We start from the raw sequence: 27,329 nt of genomic DNA on the forward strand, positions 1-27,329 counted from the left end.
AAGTAATAGAGGAGTCATCAATATTGGATAGTTACGTTTGCCTCAGATCTTTCTGTGATGACATAAAATGCGACAGGAGGAGCTGATTCCCGCCCACTCGGCCTTTCTCTGTTTTCCAAGGTAGCCACTCTCCTGAAGCTGTTGTGTGCTGCTTCAGTGCATGTTTTAGACTGGAACTACAGATGCATTCTTTAGTGCTTCAGAAGGATATCTTGCAGTGTGTTCATGTACACACACACACACACACACACACACACACGATCTGCAAATTTATCTTCCTTAATTCTCCTTAGTACCAAATTGTGTGTGACATGTTTTAACCAATCAGGACTCCCCAGTGTAAAATAAAACTGCCATCTTTAGAGAAGGGGGAAGCATTTCGTGGGCTCATGATAGGATCGGGGGTCCTAGGAATACCCTACACACACACACACACACACACACACACACACACACACACACACAGTGAGAACCACCATCCTGAATCCTTGGTCTCTGGGGTCAGGCTTCAGGGGACCACCTGAGCTGGTTTCTCATGAGGGTGGGTTGCCCCCTTCCTTCCCTGGCTCTGCTTTCTTCTTCCTACTCCTACTGCCATCCCTTTTCCAACTTTCCAGTGGCCACCGTGACCCTAGTGGGAGGAGAAGGCTTGGCAGTGGGGCACGGAGTCATGGTGGGGACAGGATGCATCATGGTGGTGACTGTGGTCTTTTTTCCAGGAGATGACCTCATGCGCTGTGTGGACCTCTACAACCAGGCCCAGTCCAAGTGGTTTGAAGAGATGGTGACCACCACATTGGTAAGTGGTCAGGGATGCGTGGACATGATGGTAGAGGCTGACGCAGAGCAGCCCCCGGTGGTTGTTGGCAGGCACGGGGGTGATGGGATGGAATGACCCTAGAGATGGTCATCAAACCTACTTCAGTGTTGGGGTCAAAACCTCAATCTGAGCCAGCTTATGTGGATTCAGATCTCTGCTCCAGCGCTTCCTAGCTGTGTGGACGTGGGCAGGGTTGGGTTGGATATGGCTACATCCTTCTTGGGCTGTCCCCTGAGAGGTCAGGGTCAACTGAGAACTCTCCTCAACTAAGTGGACAATGGCCTCTTTAGGAAAAATAGCCAAGCTATAGGAAGAGAGGACCCCCCCCCCCCCCACACACACACACGAGATGCAGGTCCTTGATAGGAGATCCTTGCAAAGTGGATGGATGGGTGGGGTTGGCGCTACACGGGGGGTGGGGGGAGGCCTCTGACCAAGGGTGAACAACAGGCAGCAGAGCCGATGATGCTTTCATGAGTATTTCCTGTAAAGGGGCAGCATCCCTTTATCGATCAGCACCTGCCTGAGTGGACAGCGAAGTGTGGCTGGTGCTTGGGCCAGATGGGACAGGAGGGCATCATGCCAGGTGCTCATCGGATCATCCCACTGTCTAAAGCCACCCCTGTCCATCCAGCACAGGACTAACCAGCTGCCTTTCCCAGGTGTCAGCCCACCAGAGCAGATTAGAGGCCTCCACCAGGGACAGTGGCCTAGTTTTCCTCCTGGTTAATCTCCTAATTAAGCCCCCTGCTTTACCCCCCTTTTCTGGTTAATCACCTGGGCAGTGACCTAGTTGTATGCAGAATAACAGCCTGATCCCCTAGATTCCAAAGACACAAAACCATCTAGAAACCAGAGAACAAACCCCTTCCCCTCTCCCCTTTGACAAAAGCTGCGCCACGTGCAGCCCCGTCTGCCTCCCTGGCCTGGTCTCTATTGCGGCCGCAGCACTAGGCGTGGGCAGAGGAAGGGAGGCTGCTCAGCAGAGGCCCAGGGACAAGGTCCCAGGAATGTGTGGCATGGAGCTCCCACATGTGTCCCCTTGCTGCACCCCATCAGGGCACCAGGGCTAGGGCTGCATGGGTGCGGTGCCATGAGTAACGGCCGGATGGACTCTGGTTTAAATCCTGTCTCCCCCATCATTCTGTGTCGCTTTGGGTGAGCCGTGTTGCTGCCTCTCTAGGTGTTAGTTCCCTTGCTTGGAGAATGGGGATCATAACAGAAACGATCTCTTAAAATTGTAACAAGGACAGTTAAGGAACGCACGGAAAGCCATCAGCACGGTGCCTGGCAGAGCAGGCTTTTCAGGAAGTAAAACAGCAGCTGCTGCTGTCATCAGCTTCACCTTCACCCGAGATAACGGGGCACGTTCCTCATCAGACCCCAGAGAGTCAGATGGGGCAGGATATCCACAGCCAGTGACTTGCATTTTGTCGTCTTGGTGGGAGGACCCCCAGGTGGAAGGGACGTGCTCAGAGTTCTCCGGCCTTTGCTTTCTCGGCAGGAGCTAGAGCGGCTGGAGGTGGAGAGGGTAGAGATGATCCGGCAGCACCTGTGCCAATACACGCAGCTGCGGCATGAAACAGACATGTTCAACCAAAGCGTGAGTTTCCAGCCCAGCAGGACTCCTGGGCGACATGGGGCCTGGGGAGAGCCGCCTGGTGCTAGGCCGTGGCCAAGTGACTGCTGCAAGTGAATCTGTCCTAAAGGCGGGCAGTGGATAGGTGCTGTGGCCTGGGGGTGGCCTCGTGGGCTGGGCCTGTCAGCATTGTCCTGGACGTCCGTGTGAATCCGACCCTGGCATGTGAAGTGGACTTGCCTGTGAGCTGTTACCCCGAGAAAGAAGCTCATAACAGTTATAGTAGCTGAAAACATTATTAAATTTCTTTTTTTTTTTTTTTTTTGAGACAGAGTCTCGCTCTGTCGCCCAGGCTGGAGTGCAGTGGCTGGATCTCAGCTCACTGCAAGCTCTGCCTCCTGGGTTTATGCCATTCTCCTGCCTCAGCCTCCCGAGTAGCTGGGACTACAGGCGCCCGCCACTTCGCCTGGCTAGTTTTTTGTATTTTTTAGTAGAGACGGGGTTTCACCATGTTAGCTGGGATGGTCTCGATCTCCTGACCTCATGATCTGCCCGTCTCGGCCTCCCAAAGTGCTGGGATTACAGGCTTGAGCCACCACGCCCAGCCTATTAAATTTCTTAAAACACAAAACCAAAAAAAAAAAAAAAAAAAAAAACGACTTCTAGAAATATTCAAAATACCTAAAGCTGAAGTTTTATTTGTCCTGTTCTCTGGTGGTGAATGTGGGGTAAAAGGGAGAAAGACAACCTTTCAGGCCCTCCTGGCCTCTCATCCAGGCCTGGAGTCTGCAGGGTGAGAAGCAGGGTCGGGCTGCGTTCTGGGCTTCCCCGTTCACAGCCCTCTTCATGGGCTGTCCCTCAGATGGGCCTCCCCTGGGGCCCTGGAGCCCTCTAGAGAGGCTGCTCTGAGAGACACTAAGGCGAGGACAGCAGGTCTCTGAGGAGATCTCCCCAGCTTGGCTGCTGCCTCTGACGTCACATTTTCTCTATCTCTTGCAGACAGTTGAGCCCGTGGATCAACTGCTTCGAAAAGTGGACCCGGCCAAAGACAGGGAGCTGTGGGTCAGAGAGCACAAGACGGGCAGCATACGCCCTGTGGACATGGAGATCTAGATGGGCCTGTGCAGCTTCGGGGGGTCCTGCTGGGGAGGGGGACTGGGCTCCCACCATGGGGCCCATGCTGAGTGGATGCCCCCCACCCTCTCTCCTGGGCCACTGAGGAGAGGGCAGAGAGCTGGTGATTCCAGCAGGGTGACTCGGACGGCTTAGCTGGGGGCTCCCCCGTATTCCCAGGCCCAGAAGACAGACCCACAGCCCTGCCCTTGTCTCTGAGGCTGAAGACCCCCCCGATTTCCGTGCTGTGCTTGCCGCTCTGAAACGGAGGCTGGAACTTTGTGGTCCCTGCCGAGTTTTGTAGGGGTCACCGTCACATGCTTGTGCCCTGGAAGCCCCAAGGCTCTTCCTCCAGCTGGCTCCCTTGTCTCCAGGGCTTTGGAGGATCAGGGGAGGGAGGTCTCTGTCTCTAAGCCAGGTGTCAGGATCAGAATCATGGGTAGAAGGTGCCATTCAGCTCACAGCCGCACCCAGAATCCTTTGCAGCCCTCCTTCTTTATTTTTTCCATTGCATTCTGGGAGTCCACATCTGGCTTGCTCAGCCACTGTTCATCACCAGGGGTTTTAGGAGGAAGGCTTGGCTCCTGTCTTCCCAGACCCACCATGCCTGGAGAGGTCAGGATGGAACTACCTCATTCGGCAAATTAGCCCCAAATCGGGCGCCGCGTCATGTGTCCTATGAGATCAGGCGCCGTCTGTAAAGTCTCCTCTGGAAATGCCAATCCATCCTTCCCCCAGCTGCTTCCTCGGGGAGGCCCCTGCCCCCACCCTGCCACCCCTTCCCAGTCTCATTAGAGGAAGCTTTCCAAAGTTCTCAGTTATCAAGACCTCATCCAGCTCATCCAAAGGCTTCAGGGATGGAAATAAACCAGCTCGTCTCAGAGGCTAGCAAGCTGGGGCCTGTCTGCCACTTTGCCCTCTGCACCTTTGGGCTGCCCTGGCCCCCACTCTCCCAGGCCGCCCACCACAGGCTCTTAATGGGGCCGGGTCAGTCCTACATGGGAGATGGGTTAGGGCAAGTCTTTGTCATCCCCCAGATGGCTCTGTCTTCTTGTATATGGCAGGGCTGGGACTGCTGTCCCTTGTATGGTTTTCTGTCACTGGTGGGCACTGGACAGGCATAGCAGACTCTCTTGTGGCCACACTGGGTTGTTGCCTTTCAGACAGTGTCCCACCACCTTTGCTTCCAGCTCCTTCTGGACGTTCCAGAGCCCTGCACCAAACTCTCACTTGGTGACGGCACCTTCTTTCCCTCTCTCCATCTTCCAATCCCTGGAAAAGTCTGGTCTGAGTGTGACTTGGGAAGCTTTCAGTGCTGCTGTTTGGTCCAGCTCATTACTTTCTCTACCACAGCAAACACATTCTCCACCATATCAGTCTAAAGACTCAGCCCCAAGGGCCAGGAGAAGCGTGAGCGAGGGAAAGATTCTAGTCGGGAACCTGTACCCTGAAAATCCATCTTTCTCCTTCTTTGCCATTGACCACTTTGGGTTTGACCTGCACATCTGCAATGAGGGAAGAATTCAAGAAGCACAACTTACTGGTCTTTCAGTCTTAATGTGCTAGAAACCGATGACTTACTAATCTCTAATTTGTTGGCGCCTCTATCATTGAATGAGAATTGCTTTCTTATAGTTCACATTAGAAAAATGCCTAATATACTAAAGTAAACCAAACATTGTTACTTTTCTCTTGTTCTTGAAGCATGGCAACCAAAAAGGCTGACGCAAAGGACTTCACCAACATGAAGACCTCCTGGTAGGATCTGTCCATGGGATTCAGAACCACTCAGTCCAGCTCTGAGGTTGGGTCATGACACCAGCTACCAATTTTAGAATATTATTTCTTGGTTTCTTTATGAAAAATGGGTGCTAGTGGTAATTGCTTTGTGGCTTAGTAAACTACTTTGTGGATGATTTCCAAACATTCAAAGCCAATAGCCTTGTTATTAACAAGGTATTTTGAGTACAATATGGCTCATTGACTCTTCCATTTCCATCTGAGGATTCCAGAGTCCTCTGTTCATCCCTGGGATAGAGTGAGCCCTCTTGCGTCTTCCAGGGTAGCTCAAGTTGGCCCAGTTTGGGCCAGTCCATTTTTGGAGGTCACTCTTTCCCCCTCATCCCCTCCTTCTCTTTACCCCCTTCACGTACTTCCTTTCTTTTTTCCCCCTGTTAATTCATTCATCAAGCAAGTTAAAGCCATTGGGCTACGATCTAATCTGAGGACACCATATGGCCCTGTCATCAGGGAAGCCCATGATCTCTCGTTTTCAGGGGCCTTACAGGTCAGCAACCTTGGCATTCATATATAGGTACTCTGCAGAATTTAAGTTTTCAGAGGTAAGTCTGTCACGCTGATTAATCTACATTCATTTGTTCAGCGAATGCTCAAGACAAGCCAGGCATGCTGAGAAGTGGCGCTGTAGTTGTAAGATGGGCATTCCTCCGCTCTCCTCTATTCTCCATGTTGACAGGGAAGAGTATAATAAGAGTATTGTGCGCTCTCCACACTTAACCCTCTGGGATTCTTTATTATAAATATAAACTACCGTCGTGAGGCATTTACCTATTGGATGGAAGGTAGACAGCAACAAGATTTTAATCACCTGGTCACCAGACCCTCACGGCCCATATCCAACTCGAATTTCAGAAATTTCTTTGTTTGCTTTACATAACTCTTTACAAATAAGGGCTGGGCATGGTGGCTCATGCCTGTAATCCCAGCACTTTGGGAGGCTGAGGTGGACGGTTCACGAAGTCAGGAGATCGAGACCACCCTGGCTAACACGATGAAATCCCATCTCTGCTAAAAATACAAAAAATTGCCCAGGCGTGATGGTGCGTACCTGTAGTCCCAACTACTCGGGAGGCTGAGGCAGGAGAATTGCTTGAACCTGGTAGGTGGAGGTTGCAGTGAGCCGAGATCGTGCCACTGCACTCCAGCTTGGGCGACAGAGCAAGACTCCATCTCAAAAAAATTAAAAATAAATAACTCTTTACAAATAGGAAAGTGAAGCCCAAGGGTACCCAGTGAGGCTGTGAAATGGCCAGTGATTTAAGCGCAGGGCTGGAGTCGACAGTCCAGACCCCTGTGCGTATGAACAGGGGCCCCTTTCTGGTTGAAATCAAGATTAGGATGCAACTGAGAAAATAAAAGACCACACTTTGGAGTGGCAAGCACGCTATCTGGGTTGTTGTTTTGTTTATGTCTTGGTGCTTAGGTGAGGACTTAGCTGGGTTTATTCAAAGTAGGTGAGTCTGGGCTATTCTTGAGAACCTCCATTCCGTTTCTGAGAACAAGTCAGCCCCTTCTACCTGCCTCCACCCAAGAGGACTGATGCAGAAGATCTGTTTGTGAAAGCCTGATTTAAAAAGAAAAAAAAAAAAAAATCCTTAAGCCAAATGGTATTCCAAGTTGGTTGCCATGAGAACCTCTAGGAAGAGCCACTTGTTACCCTCTATTCTTTCTAGTGCTTTCCATCAGTGGCAACACATGGGCCACTTGGACTGTGGAGATGGTGGCCCTGAGATTCTGTCAGTGGGACCATCCTGGGCCTCCTTTCTACCTCCACTCAGCGCCCTGTTGGCCAAGGAGAATTTCTGCGGTGGGAGGCAGTGCTCCGCTGATCAGGGTTGATAAACCACCAGGCATACCGCAACAGTGTACCAATGAATTCACCAACCAGGGGTTTGTTTCCTTACCCCATGTGAAAACCAATCAATTACTAGATGAGTGGATGGATGCATAAAAATCTGGGCTGAGCCAAAGTCCCTTTTGGAAATACAAGCCATGAAATTCGAAGGACATGAGAGACCTTGGCTTGTTTAGGTGATTTTACTTCCAGCTGCAGGTAGTCTTGACAAGGAACGTTTAGACAGAGGGCTAGAGATGTACTCCTTGTGTAGGCAGGAGAGAGCACTTCTCATGTTAAGTGGGGTACAGATTGGCTGCCCGCCCATATAGCCTGGATATCGTCTTATCCCCATAATCCTTCCATCCCGACAAGGCCCATCGCCACCACCTTTTCCCAGGTTTGTTGAGGTATGATTGATATCCAGTAAAATTCACCCTTTGGAAATACACAGTTCTGTGAATTTTGACAAATTTATTGTCTTGTGACCATCACCAAGATCAACCTGTTTTTATCACTCCAAAAAATTCCCTCCTCCTGCCCTCTTTTCCTGGCAACCCTGATTGATTATCTGATCCTATAATTTTGCCTTTTCTAGAATGTCATATAAATGGAGTCACACTGATGTAGCCTTTTGAGTCTGGCATCTTTCCCTCAGCTTAATGCTTTTGAGTCATTCACGATGTATGTGTGGTTTGTTCCTTCTCGTTGCCAGGAAATATTTCATTGCATGGATGCACTACTCTGCTTCTTTATTTTTACACTGAGCCGTTTGCCCTGGAAGTTCTTGGCCCAGGGTCTTCAACTTGTTTGCACGACCACTTCCAGCTTGCTGCTTCCTTCAGCTCCCCAGGCTCCTCCTCCAAATGCCAGCTGTGCCCACAAGCTGTTCTTAGAGCTCACCTTCGCCTTTTTGGCTCGTGGTAGGTTTTTGGTAGTGCAGAAAGAAGCCAGGGATGGGAGGGGAAGGGATGGATGGGTGCTCAATTGCTGCTCACGTCTGCTGCAACCTGAAGCCTGCATCTCAGCCAGTAGATCTGCTCCCTTCTGGGACCCGGGCTTCAGTGTCACATGGTCCTTGGCGTGTATTGGGCGTTGGGGGCTTTGAAAGGGGAGCAGCAACAGCATGGACAAGAAGGCTGGGGCTGGCCCTGGGGCTTATCATGATGCTTTCCTGGATCTGTTGCTTCATCTGCAAGCTGAGGGTGTGTGTTCTAGATGAGTGTCTCAGGCCACCGGCAACTGCATGTACCTCCTCCCCTTCTCGTTTCCAATGATGTACCCTGTACATGTATTCATGCTGTCTCTGGCTCTCATCTGCACAGTCATGCATAGAATTGCCTCAAGTCCTGGTGAGAGAGAGAGAGAGACGCCTTGGCACTTTTCCAATAGCTAAAATTAAGAGTTTTATGTGCTGTTAAGAATGAGGTAGTTTCTCCTAGGACCCCCAAAGAAAGTACAAGTAATGACCGTTTGGGTCTCCTTCACCAATCTTTGATAGTACGTTCTGGAGTCCACTCCCCAGGAACCAGGACAGGTGTGAAGATGGAGTCTTTGTCACAGCTGGAGCCTTGCTCCGCTGGTGGTCACAGAGCCTGGCCTGTGCCTGCACCCCACTGGATGGTGGTATGTGGTGGCAGGGACAGGACCACATCCAGCTAAGGCCAGACCGGGCTGAGTGTGACCTCCGAGGTAAACAATCCTCTAAGCTATGTCTTGTTCATGCCCCCTGCTCAGTGAAAGGTGAGCCCCGAGACCAGTTGGGTACCTCTCTATGGGAACCAGAGACGTTTCTGGAACCAGAGCAGGTGAAGATTAGGGCCAGGAAGCCTGACCCCCCGGGTCCTCAAGGTAGGGAGCCAAGGAGGCTGCCAGGACTCTGCTGGGTGGAATTTTGCCAGGGAGGACTCTTGTCTCCCTCTCAGGAGTATTTCTGTGGAGGCTTTCCTGGAGGTGAAGAAGCAATTCCCGTTGCAGCAGGTTAGAGCGAGAATCAGACAGCAAAAACCAGTTCGCTTCTCCCCACGTTCTAAATGCCGGGACATGGCTGTCAGGAGGCTTTGCTGGGAGGTGTCTCTGGGGGTGACGTGAGCTTGGGGTGATGGCCTTTGGAGATTGCGTGTGGTGTTCGGGACTGTTCCTTGGTGTTTGAGGGAAACTTTAGTGAGATTGCAGTGGAATGTAAAGAGGTCAGGGCACGTGGGTGCTCTCTCAGGGTGGGGTGACTTGGAGACCTAGAGGGAAAGCCGCTATGCAGGGGGAGGGCACAGGACTGGCCCTGCTCTGCTGCCTCCTTTGTCCCATAACCTGAAGTTAAGTCACATCCCCTGTCGGGACTTCCGTGCACTCATCTGTCAAGTGGGGATACCTCCCTTCCAGCATCACCTGCATTAGACGGGCTGTCGGGAGTCATGGGTTCCAGGCAGCTGTGTGGACCCAGGGACAGACATTCAAAGGGACGCCAGCCATCCTTGGTGACAGGGGCCCCAACTTAGCATCCCTTCCCTTCCCTTAAGAAGGAGACGGGCAGAGATAACCCCTTCACAGACACGAGCCCATCAGCAAACCCTATGAGAGTGGGATTTTCTAACAAAATAAACTCGCTTGTTTGATCTGTTTTCTGTAACTTTTGCTAAATACTTTATACATTTTTCATGTTAAAGAGCTGTGTCTCCCGCCAGCACTTCTCACCCCGGTATGAATGTGTGTCCTCCACATTGTATAGCTTTCCACCCTCTGGCTGCCTAGATCAGTAAATAAAATTGATGTAATATAATTTATAAGTAACACTGTTGAAACCCTGATCCCAGTGGAGGCTGTAACCCACCTGCCCCCGCCCCCCTCCAACCCCTGTTATCGCATTTGTGTGTATTAATGCTGAAGAATTAAATGTTTAAAGAGTTTACATTTTGAAGGCGTTTGCTATATACAGTTGTCCTGCATTATTATAAAGAGTTTTCAGGAAGTTAAATCCCATCTCGTTTTTTCTTCTTGGCTCCGTGCGTATCCTCGAGATGCTTAGATTCATCCCATGTAAAATAAACTGTCCAGAGACACTGGGTCCCCCTAGGCGACCCTCTTTCCTGGAGGGCTGCCACATTCTTCATGTGACCTGTCTTGGCATTCCTCCCAGGCTCTTGAGATTGGTGGTGGTTTCACCTCCAGTGACTTAGTGGGAGACAAAGGGCATCTGGACACTGGCGCCCAAATGGATGCTATGCTCCTGGCCTCAGGCCCCTCCCCCTGGTGACTTCCTGTCTCTGTGGGTTCCAGCCCTCTGCTTCCCTCCTGTCTCTAGAGCTCTTGGCTATTTCTTTTCTCATCCATCCATCCGTTCATATATATATATATACATATATATATATATATATATATATTTTTTTTTTTTTGGAGACAGAGTCTTGCTCTATCACCTAGGCTGGAGTGTAGTGGCGTTATCTCAGCTCACTGCAACCTCCGCCTCCCGGGTTCAAGTGATTCTCCTGCCTCAGCCTCCTGAGTAGCTGGGACTACAGGCGTGCCTCACCTTGACCGGCTAATTTTTGTATTTTTAGTAGAGAGGGTTTCGCCATGTTGGCCGAGCTGGTCTCGAACTTCTGACCTTAGGTGAGCCTTCCGCCTCGGCCTCCCAGAGTCTTGGGATTATACGCGTGAGTCACCAAGTTCAGCCCCATCCATTTATTCATTCAATAATTACTGAGCATCTAGTATGTACCAGACACTGCTCTAGGTCCTGGGAACACATCAGGGAGAGCCCTGCTCTCAGGGAGCTGACATTCTAGCAGACAAAAACAATAGACCTACTACGTTCTGTGATGTGGGTGTGAACGGTGTTAAGTGTTGTGGAAAAGAAAAACAGGACAGGGTGAGGGTGGCTATGTTGCAGTATTCAATAGGGTCATTTGAGTGGCCTCATTGAGAAGGTGGTATTTGATCAAAGACAAGGAGACCTGGGAGGGACCCTAGAAGGTCACCGGAGGAGAATGTTCCAAGCAGAAGAGATGCTCATGTTTCTGAGGCCAGCCTGGCTGGAGTGGAGGGAGTGAGGAGGGAAGAGCAGATGAGGCCAGCCTGGCTGGAGTGGAGGGAGTGAGGAGGGAAGAGCAGATGAGGAATGTGGAGGGCTGCCACGTTCTTTGAACGACTGTCTCAGCGTTCCCCCCAACCTCTTGGGATTGGTGATGATTTTACCTCTGATGACTTAGCAGAGAGACAAAGGGCACCCACCCCTTTTCGTCCCTTCTTGGGGGTGCCAAAGGGCACCTGCAAGAAATGGTGGATTGAGGGCCAGTGCTGCCTGTTGCAGGCTTTTGGCTTTGACGGGGAGAAGTGGGCAGGCATCGTGCATGACCTGATTTCATGGCTATGGGGCTCACTGCGGGGCTGTAAGGGGACAAGAGCAGAAGCAGGAAGAGCTATTAGGAGGCAGAGGTGACGCTGCCTGCCTGAGGCAGGTGCAAAGGAGGCAAGAAGAATGGTCTGGTTCTGGCTGCACCTTGAAGGTAGAGTCAAGATAATTTCTTGATAGATTGGAGAGGGTTGTGACTGAAAGAGAAACACTGAGAATGACGCCAGGAACCTCAATCCAAGTCATCAAAATGATGGATTGTCACTGTCTGCCATGGGGACAGCTGTGGGAGGAGGGTCCTTCCCCATTCTCTGTCTCCCCCGCCACCTTCTCCATACCCCCTTTTCCCTCTCAATGCAGACTTCTCTACAGGTGCTGGCTCCAAGTCAGAGGGCAGGAGGGTCATCTTGGCCTTCAGCTCATAAAAGGCAAGGTCGAGCAATGCGGAAAGGGTGGGGTCTGGGTCCCAGCTAACAGCCGAGATGGAGCTCCTGCTTGAGGGGACAGGGCCAGCTTCTGGGAAGCATCTTTCAGTGCAGCGAGGAGAGCAAGATGCAAACTGGGATCCTCTGCCTGGAGATGAAGCCTTCTCCTCTAGAGAAGTCTTTGGGGTTTGGGAGAGCTTATGGCCCCAGCTCAGACTTAACAAATCGTCTCACAATACATCATCTCCAACAGCTTGTTTGGCTAAGGAGCATAAGCTCTCCCTCTGATAGAACATGTTTATGCAGGTTTTCAAACAAACCTCCAGGTCATGACCCCTTGCTCTGAGCATCAACACAGCTGCCTGCGATCCCCTGAGGCCCCTCCTGGGCACAGCAACCTGGAGAATGTGGACTGTACCAGGCTGCTTCCGACCTGGGTCCAGCTCCTTCCTCCTTGTACCTGGAGAGGACAGCAAAGACTGGAGGGCTCTGGCTGCCTTCTGCCTCGCCCAGGGCCTCTTTCATTGCCATGGCAACCCCACATCCTCACCTACTTGTCTTCTAGGCTCAGGCCTCCTGTGATGTAGACAAAGGAAGCCTAAACAGACAGCCTGGCAGACCTGGACTTTCCTTCCTCCTGGCATTGCCATTTAGCAACCATGTGACCCCAGGCTGGCGACGTGCCTTTGAGAGGCCCTACGTCTCACCTGTAACACTGGCCTCGCTTCATCTGCTGCAGGCTTGATGTGGACAGGGCTGTGATCCAGGAGGCACTTCTAGTGGCTCAGAGCAAGGGGCCGAGGCCTCTGACCTCACTCTCCCTCCATCCCCAGGGCTGCCTCAGGGCTGCAAGAAAGCTCTGGAAGTGAATGCGATTCCAAGGTGTGGCTTGGGCTTGCTTGGTTCGTTTGTTTGTTTGAAGGCTGGTGACTGTCCTGTTTCTAACTGCTCTTGAGAATAAATGCACACTATAGGATGGTGAAAAACTAGATACTCCTATTCAGAAGTAATATTATCGCTGGGCGCAGTGGCTCACGCCTGTAATCCCAGCACTTTGGGAGGCTGAGGCAGGCAGATCATGAGGTCAGGAGATCGAGACCAGCCTCACCAACATGGTGAAATCCCATCTCTGCTAAAAATACAAAAATTAGCCGGGCATGGTGGTGAGTGCCTGTAATCCCAGCTACTCAGGAGACTGAGGCAGGAGAATCGCTTGAACCTGGGAGGTGGAGGTTGCAGTGAGCCGAGATCGTGCCACTGCACTCCAGCCTGGGCAACAGAACGAGGCTCTGTCTCAAAAAAACAAAACAAACCTCACAAAGTGATGGAAAAAAATTAGAAAGTTCATACACATCCCCCAACATGCAGGTTTCCTGAGATGTCTCTGAAACTGTAGCGTGCAGAGTAGCTGGGAGAGATGAGTCTGCCCCCTCGGTGCCTGAACCTCTCGCTCCTTCCGGAGTGATATCAAGTGGGCCTGGGAGGTGGCTTTCTCCCAGCAGCAGGGACCTACCTTCTGCTGCCACTAGCCTGTCAGTAAGTAGGCTAAAATCCCTACTTTACACTTTGAGATGCAAGGCAGGCGGATCACCTGAGGTCAGGAGTTTGCGAGACCAGCCTGACCAATATGGTGAAACCTCAATTCTACTAAAAATGCAAAAAAAAAATAAAAAATAAAAAATTAGCTGGGCCTAGTGACAGACACCTGTAGTCCCAGATTCTCAGGGGACTGAGACAGGAGAATTGCTTGAAACCAAGAGGCGGAGATTGCAGTGAGCCAAGATTGCGCAACTGTACTCCAGCCTGGGCAACAGAGAGAGACTCTGTCTAAAAAAAAACCACTTTACCTTCCTGGAGACTGTGGGGTTTATTCTTCATACTTCATACCCCAGGGCAAAAAAAGACAACTCTCCACGGCGGCAAGGCTGGGGTTCTGAGTGTGTCCCCTCGAGCACTGCCCTCCGCTAAGGAAAGTGCACGCCCACCCTCCCTTCCCTCTGGGTGACAAGAATCCAGGTGTGCAGCATCCTCAGTAGGATGCTTCCTCATGCTTGATACTCCCCGCTGCGAAGCCTGCCTTTGCACAGCTCCCTGTCTCTGATCACTCAGTTATTTACCCATTCACTCAGCAAACACGTTTATCTTGCCTGCTCACTCCAAGTCTGCTGCAGATGAACACCCTGCAGCCTGCCATGGAGCCACAGATAGATTTTGTTTGGCCCACACCATGTTTTGTGATTTCGTTTTTGTTTCTGTTTTTGTTTTGTTCTTTTGTTTTTTTGAGACGGAGTCTTGCACTGTCGCCCAGGCTGGAGTGCAAGAGTGCGATCTCGGCTCACTGCAACCTCTGCCTCCCGGGTTCAAGCGATTTTCCTGCCTCAGCCTCCCAAGTAGCCCGGATCACAGGCACCCGCCACCACGCCCGGCTAATTTTTTGTATTTTTAGTAGAGACAGGGTTTCACCATGTTGACCAGGCTGGTCTCGGACTCCTGACCTAGTGATCCACCCTGCTCGGTCTCCCAAAGTGCTGGGATTGCAGGCGTGAGCCATCGCGCCCAGCCATGTTTTTTTAAATTTCAAATTAATTGCCAAAGTTGAAAAGTATGGAAATTGCATCGAAAATTCTGATTTCTGGATTTCTCTTGACTAATTTAAAAAAAAAAAAAAATCTCACGTTCTCCTGTGACCACGTTCGCTGGCAGCCCCTTCCCGAGGTGACACAGGCCTGGCTGCCCCCTGTTGGTCCCTGCAGGCAGTTCACCTTCACTCCCTGTGACTGATGGGCAATAACAAAACGAGTGTTTAGCATTAGCCGTGTGCCAGGTTCTAAGTGTGTCACACATATTGACTCACATCAGCCTCACAATGACAGTGTGGTAGATGCTATGATGCCCATTTATTCAAGAAAGGCTTAATGGGGGCCCAAGCCTATCAGGTTCTGGAAATGGAAATGCATCACAGACAAAATCCTATCCTTCCTGGAGCTTTCATTCCGGTGAGGGGACCTGGGGCATGCCGAAGACGCTGGGGGGGTGTGCTATTATAGATAGAGGGTCAGTATAGGCCTGGCTGAGCAGGTGACATTTAAGCAGAGATGTGACTGCAGTGAAGGGTTAGAAGAGTGTCCCAGGTGGAAAGAGGTGAAGAAACATGCCTGGGCCCACACGGCTAGGTAAGTAGCCAAGCTGGGACTTGAACCCATGCTGGCCCCAGAGCCTGTGCTTCTAACCACTACATTCTAGGGCTTGATGTGAAATGCCAGCCCCGCCCTGAGATGCTGAGAGTTAGTGAGGAAGAGAAACAGGGAGTGTGGCTGCCATTAGAGGGCTGGGGCTGGGGGTGCAGGAGGCCCCAGCTCTGAAGATTCCAACTTCCTGTGCTGTTCTAGTATCCTCCCAGGAGGCTGAGATGAATTGCCTACCTGCCCTGGGCTCTTTATTTTAATCTCAGTAGGGTTCTGGGAGCACCTACCCACCTCCACAAAGCTCCTGGGCCCCTCCTCCCTTCAAGGATTGCGAAGAACTGGTCGCAAATCCTCCTAAGCCACCAGTATCTCCATCTTCAGCTCACACCAGCCCTGAGCGCCAGCCTGCAGCCAGGGGACCACGCACGTCCCACCCACCCAGCGACTCCGCAGCCGCTGCCCACTCTTCCTCACCCATGGGGAACAGCAAAAGTGGGGCCCTGTCCAAGGAGATCCTGGAGGAGCTGCAGATTAACACCAAGTTCTCAGAGGAGGAGCTGTGCTCCTGGTACCAGTCCTTCCTAAAGGACTGCCCCAGTGGCCGCATCACCCAGCAGCAGTTCCAGAGCATCTACGCCAAGTTCTTCCCTGACACTGACCCCAAGGCCTATGCCCAGCATGTGTTCCGCAGCTTCGATTCCAACCTCGACGGCACCCTGGACTTCAAGGAGTACGTCATCGCCCTGCATATGACCTCCGCAGGCAAGACCAACCAGAAGCTGGAGTGGGCCTTCTCCCTCTACGACGTGGATGGTAACGGGACCATCAGCAAGAATGAAGTGCTGGAGATCGTCATGGTCAGTCTCCCCTCTCCCCTTCTGGCTGGACGGCGCTGGGGTCACTTGGGGCTGGGGGCCCCTTGCTGCAGAGTGAGTGGAGCTGTGGGTGGAGCGGGGGATTCAGGCCACTGGCTCTGAGAGCGTGGTGCTCCAAGAGGCTGATATTGATAGAGGGGTGGGCACTTACCCACAGCTTCGTTGTCTTCCTGAAGCAGAATCTGAATGTTTCCTAATACAGCCATGTTATGCTTTGCTTCACGATGTTTGGGTCATCTATGGACCATATATACCACTATGGTCCCATAAGATTATAATGGAGCTGAAAAGTTCCTATTGCCTAGTGATGTCATAGCACAGTTACTTTATTTTTCAAATGCATTTAGTGTAGCCTAAGTGTATCTATAAAGTCTGCAGTAGTGGACGGCAATGTCCTAGTTCTTCACATTCACTCGCTACTCGCTTACTGACTCACCTAGAGCAACTCCCAATCCTGCAAGCTCCACTCATGGTAAGTGTCCTAGACAGCTCTAGCATTTGGTATCTTGGTGTTTTGTTGTTGTTGTTGTTGTTGTTTGTTTTTGTTGTTGTTGTTGTTTTTTGAGATGGAGTCTCACTCTGTAGCCCAGAGCTGGAGTGCAATGGTGCAATCTTGGCTCACTGCAACCTCTGCCTCCCAGGTTCAAGCAATTCTCCTGCCTCAGCCTCCTGAGTAGCTGGGATTACAGGGGCACACCACCACGCCTGGCTAATTTTTGTATTTTTAGTAGAGACGGGGTTTCACCATGTTGGTCAGGCTGGTCTCGAACTCCTGACCTCAGGCAATCCACCCACCTCAGCCTCCCAAAGTGCTGGGATTTACAGGCATGAGCCATAGTGCCTGGCCCATTTTTTATCTTTATACTATATTTTTACCACATGTTTAGCTATGTTTAGATGTGCAGATACTTACCATCGTGTGACAACTGCCTGCAGCACTCAGGACAGTCACATGCTGCACAGGTTTGTAGCATAGGAGCAAAAGGTTGGACCGTGGAGCCCAGGGATGTAGTAGGCTCTGCCATCTGGGTTTGTGCGAGGACTGTCTATGACGTTCCCACATGGAAATTGCCTAAAGATGTGTTTCTCGGAATGTATTCCTGTCTCTGAGTGACACATGACTGTATTTACATTTTTTTCTTTCTCTCCATCCTTTGTTTCTTCCTTCGTTAAAATATCCTTTGAAATTTTCGGCAGTACACATTCAACTTGAATCGCTGTTCATTCTAAACACACAATATGCTTCAAATGTAAAGTAGAAAGAGGTCAAAGTTGGGGGCATGAACGCTGAGTTCTAGTTCTCATGTTCTCCCCAGCGTGGGGGCGGATCGCCTGGACCACCCTTGAGCCCGCACTTGCCATGCACAGCATGGCTCCCCGGCTCCTGACAGGTTCCCTGTGAGGTATACACGCTTCCACATGGTTCCCAACACGCCTTCTCCCTCGTCCATACTGTCCTCGTGTCCTTTGTTGTGAAAATAGTGGCAAAAACCACAATTACTTTTCCACCAACCTCGTAGGTGTCTTGAAAATGGTTTATCTAATGTATAAGTAACTCATGAAATTTAGAAACCTAGGCAAAAGAGATTAAAAATTGCCTCATCCAAGGGAAACTTTTCTTAGTATATCGGTATATACCTTTTCAGTCTTTTACCCATACACTTTTAAACAATGTTAAAGCTATGACATATTCACATACGATTTTTATCATACATTTTTCAGTTACTCTTTTATCATGAGTGCCTTCCATATCATTACATATTCTTCCAAAACAGTTTTTTGTGTTGTTGTTCAGAGTTTCACTGTTGTCGCCCAGGCTGGAGTGCAGTGGCGTTATCTCAGCTCACTGCCACTTCTACCTCCCAGGTTTGAGCAGTTCTCCTGCCTCACCCTCGAAAGTAGCTGGGATGACAGGCACCCGCCACCACGCCCAGCTAATTTTCGTATTTTAGTAGAGACAGAGTTTCGCCATGTTGGCCAGGCTGGTCTCAAACTCCTGACCTCAGGTGATCTGCCCACCTCGGCCTCCCAAAGTGCTGGGATTACAGGCGTGAACTTCTGCACCCAATCTCTGCCAGAACACTTTTAATAGCTGCTTGGAATTCTGGCTTATGGAAATGTGGAAATTATTGAACATTCCTATGTTTTTGGACATTAGGTTGTTTCCATTTCTCTCCTATTATACCAGTTCTAATTTCTTTCATTTGATTTTTTTTTTTTTTTTTTACGTATTCTTTTTCAATTCCCCTGCCCCTGCCACTTGCTTTATTATTCTAATGCCATTCCTGTTAGGAGAGACTGTTATTCAGATGTTATATAACTTTGTATGCATTTGTAATCATGCCTTCATTTGCATGATTACAAATGCACAAAAATTTTCCACCCTTATTAGGAGAAACCATAAATAAAACAGCAAAGTGTGCGGCTTGTGGTTCATGGGCTTATCCTCAGTGCTCAGGTCGGGCCTCCCATTCCGGCAGGCGTGTGTCTCCCTCATTGTTATCTTGGCACAGCCTGCAGAGAAAACTCCCTCGAATTGGCTGTGGGGTCTCTGGGTGGCCTGGGACAGGGACTAAGTCTTCAGAGCGCCATAAACAATGCGGGGCCCAGCAGAAACCTACAAATGGATACTCCTTGAAGAAAAGGAGGAGGAAAGGGAGGAGGGGGAAATGAGGGAGGGAGAGAGGGAAGGTGGAAGTCAGGAAGGAAAGAGGGTGAAGCAAGGGGAAGGAAAGAAGGAAGGAAGGGAGGGAGAAGGAGAGGAGGAGAGAAAGGAAGAAAGAAGAAAGGAAAGGGAGGGAGGGAGAGGCCATCAATGGCTGGGGCTGTGCAAGGTGGCAGAAGGCTCTGCTGTTCACCAGATTACAAGTTCATGGGCAGAGCACTGACTGGGGGAGTCACAAGTGAAGCGTTCTAGTCCCAGCTCTGACTCCAACTAGCGGTGTTGCTGTGGGAAAACCATTTTACCTTCCTGGGCCCAGGGTGAGGATTTGATTATTTTTGCAGCCTTTCCCGAGGCCCTGAAGGTCTGTCCCTCTGTGTTGGAAGTGGGGTGGGCAGGCAATCACTCCCAGCTTCCGGCTGGCACACCTGCACATGGTACCCAAGGCCCTGCACAGACGGATAGGAGTGTAGGAACCACCTACACTTGCGTCCAGCTCAGGGCTCTGAGGGCTGCCAGTGAGGCCGCTGCCCTGGGCTGCTGGCTTTGGTCTCCTTGCTCCTTTTTCCAGCACCAGGGGGCTGAAGGGGAACTTCTTTCCCTCCAGGATAATTTCACAGCCATTATTGCCCCTGCCTGCCTTGCTCACAAGTGTCTCCAGGGAGGCAGAAGGCTCTGGCCAGAGCCAGTAACCTCCCAGCTGCCACCCAACATACCTGCCTGCCCTCAGCATCCAAGGACCTACGGCCTTGGGTGTCCCTTCAGGACCCAGCCGGCGCTGGTGTTCCTGAGCCAGTGGAATCCTAGAAACTTGGAGCTGGAAGGGTGCATGGAGCCCCCTTGTCCTTTTCCCTGATCTCACAGGTCTGAGGACACTTCATGCTTCCCCTACATTGCATACCCAACTGCTTTATTAGAGGGGAGGGAGGTGAGAAGGATGGGATCCTTGAGCCCAAAGCTAAGCCTTTCGCTGAACCTGTCCTTGAGCAGAAGGTTAAATGAGGGTCTTGCTGTACCATGGGAAGACCTTTGAAAAGTTCTTGTTGATGCCTCTCTCTCCCTCCCCTAGCCTTGCCCAATGCTCTCCAAGACCTTCCAGTGATAAGGAGGTGAGTGGGCTATGGCGTAACACAAGGATACCAATTCTAGAATCAAAATGCCTGGATTCAAATCTCCACTCTTCTCCTTCTAGCTGGGTGACTTCCAGCAAGTGAGTTGTCTCAGTTTTTTTCATCCATAAAATGGGGCCAATCATACCTTCTTCGTATGGTTATTGTGAAGACTAGGTGTAAAAAATGTTTAGAAAAGTGACACCTAGGCCAGGCATAGTGGCCCATGCCTGTAATCCCAGCACTTTGCGGGGCCAAGGTGAAAGGATTGCTTGAGCTCAGGAGTTTGAGACCAGTCTGGGCAACATAGTGAGACCCTGTCTCTACAAAAAAATTCAAAGAAACTTGCTGAGCATGGTGGTGCGCACCCGTAGTCCCAGCTACTCAGGAGGCCAAGGTGGGAGGATTGCTTGAGCCCAGCGTGTCAAGGCTGCAGTGAGCCATGATTGCACCACTGCACTCCAGCCTGGGCAACAGAGCAAGACCCCATCTGGAAAAAAAAAAAAAAAAAGAAAACAAAAGAAAAGAAGAAAGGAGAGTGACACTTATTAAGTACTCAACAAATGTTAGAATGTTAGCCGTTATTGCCATAAGTCAGTCTTACTGAGCAACTGAGGTACAGTATGAATCCAGAGGAAGAGGTTTACTCTTCTAAAACCTCTAGGCAGTAGGGTCTGAGGTAGTGATTCCCAAACTCCAACCTCAGGACTGCCGTCATATTTGCATCAGGAAGTTTTTTTTCTTATTTTCATTTTTTTAAATAAGTGAAGTTAATATGTTTACATGGTTAGAAAATCACAGTACAGAAAGGTATAAAATAAGAAGCGAAAGTCTTGTTTGTCTCTTCCCTGAATTCCCTGTCCCTTATGAGGGCCTCAAAAATACAGATGCCCAGGTCCTACGCCCAGGAATTTTGATTTAGTAGATCAGGTGGGGGGCCTGTACATCTGTATTATAACTGCTATCTGCTCCCATGGGCTAGTCGGGCACTGAGGGACATTGTGATGGAGGTGACCCAAAGTCCCTGATGTGTCTTCCATAATGTTTGTACCATTTTACATTCCCAGCAACAGTGGACCAGGGTTCCCTTGTCACCACACCCTTGCCAATGCCTGTTATTGTCTTTTTTATTACAGCCATTCTAACAGGCATGAGGTGATATCTCATTGTGGTATTGATTTATGTTTCCCTGGTGATCAGTGATGGGTTTCTTGATACCTGCTGGCCACTTGTACGTCTTCTTTGGAGAAATGTCTATTTGGGTCTTTTGCCCATTTTCTTTCTTTCTTTTTTTTGTTTTTTTTGATAGAGTTTCGCTCTTGTCACCCAGGCTGGAGTGCAATGGCGTGATCTTGGCTCACTGCAACCTCCACCTCCCAGGTTCAAGCAAGTCTCCTGCCTCAGCCTCCCGAGTAGCTGGGACTACAGGCATGCACCACCACACCAGGCTAATTTTGTGTCTTTAATAAAGACGGGGTTTCATCATGTTGGCCAGGCTGGTCTTGAACTCCTAACCTCAGGTGATCTACTCGCCTCAGCCTCCCAAAGTGCTGGGATTTACAGGCGTGAGCCACCACGCCCAGCCTCCTTTGCCCATTTTTCAATTGTGTTATTTGTTCTTTTGCTATTGAGTTGTAGGAGTTCCTTATATATTATATACAATGTGTATATTATATATAGAAAGAGACAGGGTCTTGCTTGTCACCTAGGCTAGAGTTCAAAGGTACAAAAACGGCTCATTGCAGCCTAGAACTCCTGGGCTCAAGCAATCCTCATTCTCCTGTGTAGCTGGGACTGTAGGCATGCCCACCACCTCTGCTAATTAATTTTCTCTTGTAGAGATGGAGTCTTACTTTGTTGCCCAGGCTGATCTCAAATTCCTGCCCTCAGGTGATCCTCCTGCCTCGTCCTTCCAAAGTGCTGGGATGACAGACGTGAGCCACCGCACCTGGCCTCTTATGTATTTTTGATGTTAACCCCTTATAAGATACATGGTTTGCAAATGTTTTCCCCCATTCCATAAGTTACCTTTTGATTTTGTTCATTGTTTCCTCTGATGTGGAGAAGCTCTTTAGTGTGATATCATCCCGCTTATTCATTTTGGTTTATGTTGCCTGCGCTTTTGGTGTAATATCCAAAAAATTGTCGTCAAGACCAGCATCAAGAAGCTTTTCCCCTGTTTTCCTCCAGCAGTTTGACAGTCTGAGGTCTTATGTTTAAGTCTTTAATCCATTTTGAGTAGATTTTTGTGTACAGTGTAAGATGTGGATTTTCCGGGGTTGCCAACCCCTTAAAGTTCCTCCTAACGAGTTCTTTCTTTCTGTTTGGTACAGGCTATTTTCAAAATGATCACTCCCGAGGACGTGAAGCTCCTTCCAGAGGATGAAAACACGCCGGAAAAGCGAGCTGAGAAGATCTGGAAGTACTTCGGAAAGAATGATGATGGTGAATTCCTTTTCCTTCATTGCCTTTGATTTTTCAACCATGGGCTATTCCCTGGGAACCCCAACAAGATTTATTCTTCTGAGTCACAGTGTCCAGGCAGGACAGGGACACCTCATTCCACTGTATATTTTTAGAGCTGTCTGAAGGGTTCGACAGGGGAATGGCCTTAAGGGTGAGCGGCAGCCAAAACTGTTTTCTGTACAGTTAGAACAAGAGCAAACTTCAGCTCACCCTACCTTTGAATTAATTTCAAGTGCCAAGTCAGTGGGATCTAAATTGCTATGGTTTTACTTTAGGAAGTTGGTTTGGGTCCTCTGAGAAACACCACCAAGATAGGATTAGATTTAAATGAGATTGCAAGAGATTTATAGGAGGAAAGGCTGATGAAGGAAAACAGGTAGGAATTGAGAGAAGGCTGAGAAAGCCATCAGACTGCCAAGAAGATCTGACCCCTGACAGGGAGAGAGGGGAAGAAAGGAAGGTTAGGAAAGAAAGGAAGGTTAGGTAAGTAATGCCCGAGACAGTGCATTCTGAGGAAGTGTTGACAGAGTCCGATGGGGTGTGCTCAGTGTCCCTGTCAGTCTTGGTGCTCCTGCCCTGTCAGTCAGTGGCAGGAAGCAGCCCTCAGGAAGCGTGATCCTGCATTGTAGGCAGTGATGGACTCCAGCCCTCGGCTGCTGGGGCTGTGTGTCTGTGATGCTCATGGCCAGCACAAGAAGGATGCAGTAAAGGAGCTGGTATTAGGCTGGGGCTGCAAACACATGGGGCTGGAGGGGCAGGAATGAAGAAAACAAATCATGTGGACAGTAATCTACAAGCAGTGCGGATTGGCAAACAGCACAGGGTGCACCTCAGGTCTGATGGCTTCCAGCGTATTCCATGTGGGAATATGGAACCCATGGTTGAGACATCATCTGATTTTTTTTTTAAGAGAAGCCAGCCATGGAGATTTTAAAAATGCAATGTGTCTCAATTGATAAAACACAGCGTGGCCCAAACACATCGAAGGGTCCTGTATTAACCCCTTTGGTGACCTCCGGAGGCAGTCTCCTACCGGGGTCAAGAAGAAAAACCTGAGCAGGATGCTAAATAAGGGCAGAGAGAAATGATCCTGCCCCTCCTAATCTGCCAGCAAATGATGTAATAAGAAAAGCACGAAGGTCATTGGGGTAGGAGGGACATAGGACACAGAATTTAAGGAGGCGCTCGTTCTCAGGGATCAACAATGCACTCACAGGACCTCAAAGTGAGCGCCTCCTTAAATTCAGGCCTTGGTACTTTACCCACTTTTCCGTCATCGGCCCTGATTGGCACCTCTCCTTTGAGCACTTTCTCCTCCTTGCACAGACATTGGCTGCCAAGATGCCTTCTTTCGGCACTTCGCCCACTGGCTCCTTAATTGGCTTCCTGACCTCCCTCTGGGTCTGTTCATGTGTCGAGCCCTGTGTTCTGCTGTTTGCTCATCTGGAAACCGCCCCAGTGAACACCCCAGGAGGGCATGATGTCAGAGGCTGACGTGTCACTCCTGTTTGTGACATGCTGTACGTGTTTCCACATGGCCCATCGGGAGACAATGCCTCACGGCAGAGTCAGGCTTTGATGGTGGGAGTTTCGGGCTCTCTGTGAGCTCTCTGTGGGGTAGCTGGGATATTAAAACCCAAGATTTATGCAGGAAGCCATCCTGGATCCTAACCCAGAAGGGATTAACGGTATCCAAAAATGCTCAGAGCATAAGTCAGAAATCACATTCAGTTCAGCAAAGGTTTGTTGAGCACCGACTCTGTGCTAGGCACTGTGACCATACAACAGAAAGGAACATCTGTCTCATGCAAGAGGTATTTCTGTGTGTGACTGCCTTCCCCACCAGATCAACAGTTTCCCAGGGAGGGACTTCATCGCACGCTCTTCTATTGTATACCCCACCTCCGCTCCCCGCGGGGACCTTGGCTCCAAGCACAGTAGCATCTGGGCCCAGGACCGTGCATTTAACTGGACTGATCTGAATACAGTAAATCACCTGATAAAAACACCAGAAAACTGGGTGTGGCTGCAACAAGGCTGTCTCAGTCCTGATCCCAAATAACGAGGCAGATGAGACTGGGGGATGCAGGGATGGGTGCATAGGAAGGGGTCTTGGCGGAGTTGTCAGCCAAGAATCAGGGGCTGCCTGTGTGCGACAGGTGCCAAAGAGACCTCTCTGCAAGCCACACTCCCCTGGCGTGATGTCATTGGGCCCCTCACTTCTCACCCCTATGTCTATGGGGACGTTGTTCCCTGCTTCTCAGCTGAGACTCTGGGCCTGACACCTAGATTGTTTTGCTATGCTCAGAACCCCAGAAGCTCCTCCTGAACTTGATCCTTGAAACTTGAGCTAATACAGAAAATAGAATAATTAATATTCATTATTGAAGTATTTAATAACCAGCAAGGCAGGGGCACCGGCCGATCGGAAGAGGCACATAGCACAAGATTGGCATCTCGGGGCCCCCTCCAGTGCCAGTCATTCACCGCCTTTTGCTGGTCCCCAGGGAGCTCCAAGGGTCATGGGAAAGGAGGTGGGTATCTGGATCAGGGTGGGAGAATATTGAATACTCAGGGCCACTGAGTATTCAATATTTTCATAATAGATACATTCACACTGGGGAGACTGGCTGGATGTCAGCCTCATCGCAGCTTGCTTGGCTATCAATCCTGGCTGTTTTATGTATATATTATTTTTTCCCCAATGCACAGATAAACTTACGGAGAAAGAATTCATCGAGGGGACCCTGGCCAATAAGGAAATTCTGCGACTGATCCAGTTTGAGCCTCAAAAAGTGAAGGAAAAGATAAAGAATGCCTGATGCCAACTGTTCAGTTGTCCTCCCTCCACCCATCACTCACACGACACCCGTGAGCGCATGTGCACACACACACGCACGTGCACACATCCACCCCAGGGCCAAGAGAAAGGCCTGCACACAAGCCCACAGCACAGCTCCCTGCCAAACTGAAGCATCTGTAGTGACCCACTGGTTCCTTCTTCCTGAGTCTTCAGCGTCCCTCCCATCATCCCCCATCCCACCCCTCCCTTCTGCCCACCAGCCCATGGCCCTGTGCTAATCCCAGGATTAGGCCATAGGAGTCCTAAGTGTCACCCCGCTCTAAGCTCCTTTGTGGAGTGCTGGGTAAGCACTTTCCAATAAATGTAAGCTGAGCTGGGCACGTGGCTGCTGGTCATCCTTCACCTGGAAAGGATATGATTTCTGTCGGCCGTACCTCAAAGACAAGGTTATGCTGTGATGGCAGCCCTAGGCTGGGCTGCTCTGGTGCCGAATGAGCCTGACGCAGTCCTGCTCTCGTGGAGCTCACGGTCCAGAGGGGGCAATGGAGCTGGAAGGAGGCCATGACCAGTGGTCCAGGTTACCATGGAAACATGCAGAGCAGCAGGGGAGGACACAGTGGAAGGGGCTGACTTGTCAGGGGGGATCAGGGACCACATCCCTGACGAAGGGAGATTTAAATTCAGACCCACCGCACACGAGGTGGGAGACGGGGTGGGGGTGGGGAAGGCTCAAACAGAAGGCGGCCAACACAGAGCCACTGAGGCACGAACGACCATTTCAAGTTCCAGGAGAAGGTCAGGGTGGCTGGAGGGTAGAAGGAGGAGGGAGAGCAAAGTGTGAGCTGAGCCTAAAAGGTAGGTGGGGGCTGGACCATGCAAAGCCCTCCCTGCAGCCCGTGGTAAGCACTTGGGGGCTCACCGTGGGGGCGGCGGTGCCACTGTGGAGTTGGAAGTAGGAGGGTTTTATGTTTGTAAGAGAAGTCCCCAGCAGGCTAAAATAAGTCAGAGGGGAGTGACTGGGGGCTCCTTAGGGGCAGGGAGCCTGATGAATAAGCTTTTGCAGTCACCCAGATGGCCTGGGCCAGGGGAAAGGCAATGGGATGGAGAGGACCAGACCCAATAAGGATACATTTAGGAGGTAGCATCCACCTGGCTGGCTGAGCGGGGAGGAGGTGGGAGGGCAGTAATGGCAGCCAGGTCTGTAGCTGGGGCAGTGGGTGAACAGCAGTGCCATCTATGGAGATGAGAAATACAGGGAGCCTTTGAGGTTTCAGGGAACAATGACGAGTTCAGCTTCAATATAGTAAGAGGTGAAGGCAGAGCCGCAGATGGCCCTAAAGCCCCTTGTTTTAGAGACAAGGAAAAGGAGTCCCAATGACAGGAAGCAGCTTGCTCAGGGGTGGCCAGCTGAGGATCCGAGGTCAGGTCAGGGCTACCCACCAGCCCCCCACTGCCTCCTCAAAGCTCCAGGGCCTGGGATACCCAGGAACTCCATCAGTGGGTTCTCCAAGATCCTTGGGTTTGTTGCTTTGAAGGTCCATTTATTCTCCAGCCTCAAGTTCCAAGATGAGGTCGGAAAAATGCATGGATGCCCTGGATTCTTGACTGACCTGTCTGCAACCTCTCGAGGCTGGGGAGTCTCCAGTTGGTGGTGTTGTGCTGATGCCTCCAGACCCCACTTTAGCCACAGAGATGACACAAGCACCACTGCCAGAGAGCACGCCTCTGTGTGGAGAGCACACATGAGAATAAACACTTAGGAGCCATGCACCATGCTAGACTCTGCCGTCACTATTTCATTGATGGAGATGTTGTTGTCTCCATAATACGGATGACGATACTGAGGCCAGGAAGTGTAAGTAGGAGTTGGTACTTAAATTGGAGTCCTTTTGATGACACCAGGTTTCTCCAATAGTTTTGACCTGGACACAGCAGGATAGAGAACTCTAGGATAGCACAGTGTCAGAGCTGGAAAGGGGAGGGAGGCTATAAGGCATGAGCCCAGAGGTTCTGGGAGGAGAAGGATTATTATTAGAGTCATCTGCCCAAGACACTTCTCCCATGTAGACATAGTGGGCTATATATAGGCGCTTGTTCAGTGGGAGATAAAGGACCCTGTGGGTCCAGTCCAGAGTGTTCCAGGAATATAACCAAAGGGCTCAATGTCTTACTCCAATACTCTTTCCACCACACTCCATGAATGAATCTGTTTGCTTGGAGGATGAGGCTGGTGCTTTTCACTTCTCTCTGAGGTCAGGCTATCATTGTCACTTGAGTCTAAAAGGACAGACACGACATAATCAGGTCCTT

The 27,329-nt window shown here is 50.4% G+C and overlaps 2 protein-coding genes across 11 annotated transcripts in view; both read left to right on the forward strand.

The window, feature by feature from the left end:
* Nucleotides 1-10,057, forward strand: part of GAS7 (growth arrest specific 7) — a 291,891-nt gene extending 281,834 nt beyond the window's left edge. For all 10 annotated transcript variants that reach the window (XM_033184549.1, XM_033184554.1, XM_033184559.1 and 7 more), the window contains 3 exons: nucleotides 720-799; nucleotides 2,325-2,423; nucleotides 3,399-10,057. In XM_033184549.1, coding sequence (XP_033040440.1) covers nucleotides 720-799; nucleotides 2,325-2,423; nucleotides 3,399-3,512 — 293 coding nt within the window. In that variant the 3' untranslated portion in view covers nucleotides 3,513-10,057. The remainder of the gene's footprint in view (nucleotides 1-719; nucleotides 800-2,324; nucleotides 2,424-3,398) is intronic.
* A 4,338-nt stretch (nucleotides 10,058-14,395) lies between these two features.
* On the forward strand, nucleotides 14,396-25,399 carry RCVRN (recoverin). Its single transcript, XM_033184561.1, has 3 exons — nucleotides 14,396-15,961; nucleotides 22,084-22,195; nucleotides 24,929-25,399. The coding sequence occupies exons 1-3, from the start codon at nucleotides 15,581-15,583 to the stop codon at nucleotides 25,036-25,038; spliced, it is 603 nt and encodes a 200-aa protein (XP_033040452.1). The 5' UTR covers nucleotides 14,396-15,580; the 3' UTR covers nucleotides 25,039-25,399.
* The last annotated feature ends 1,930 nt before the right edge of the window (nucleotides 25,400-27,329 follow it).

The sequence above is a fragment of the Trachypithecus francoisi genome, unplaced genomic scaffold, assembly GCF_009764315.1.
Source record: "Trachypithecus francoisi isolate TF-2019V2 unplaced genomic scaffold, Tfra_2.0 Lachesis_group20, whole genome shotgun sequence".
In the NCBI taxonomy this organism is placed as follows: domain Eukaryota; kingdom Metazoa; phylum Chordata; class Mammalia; order Primates; family Cercopithecidae; genus Trachypithecus; species Trachypithecus francoisi.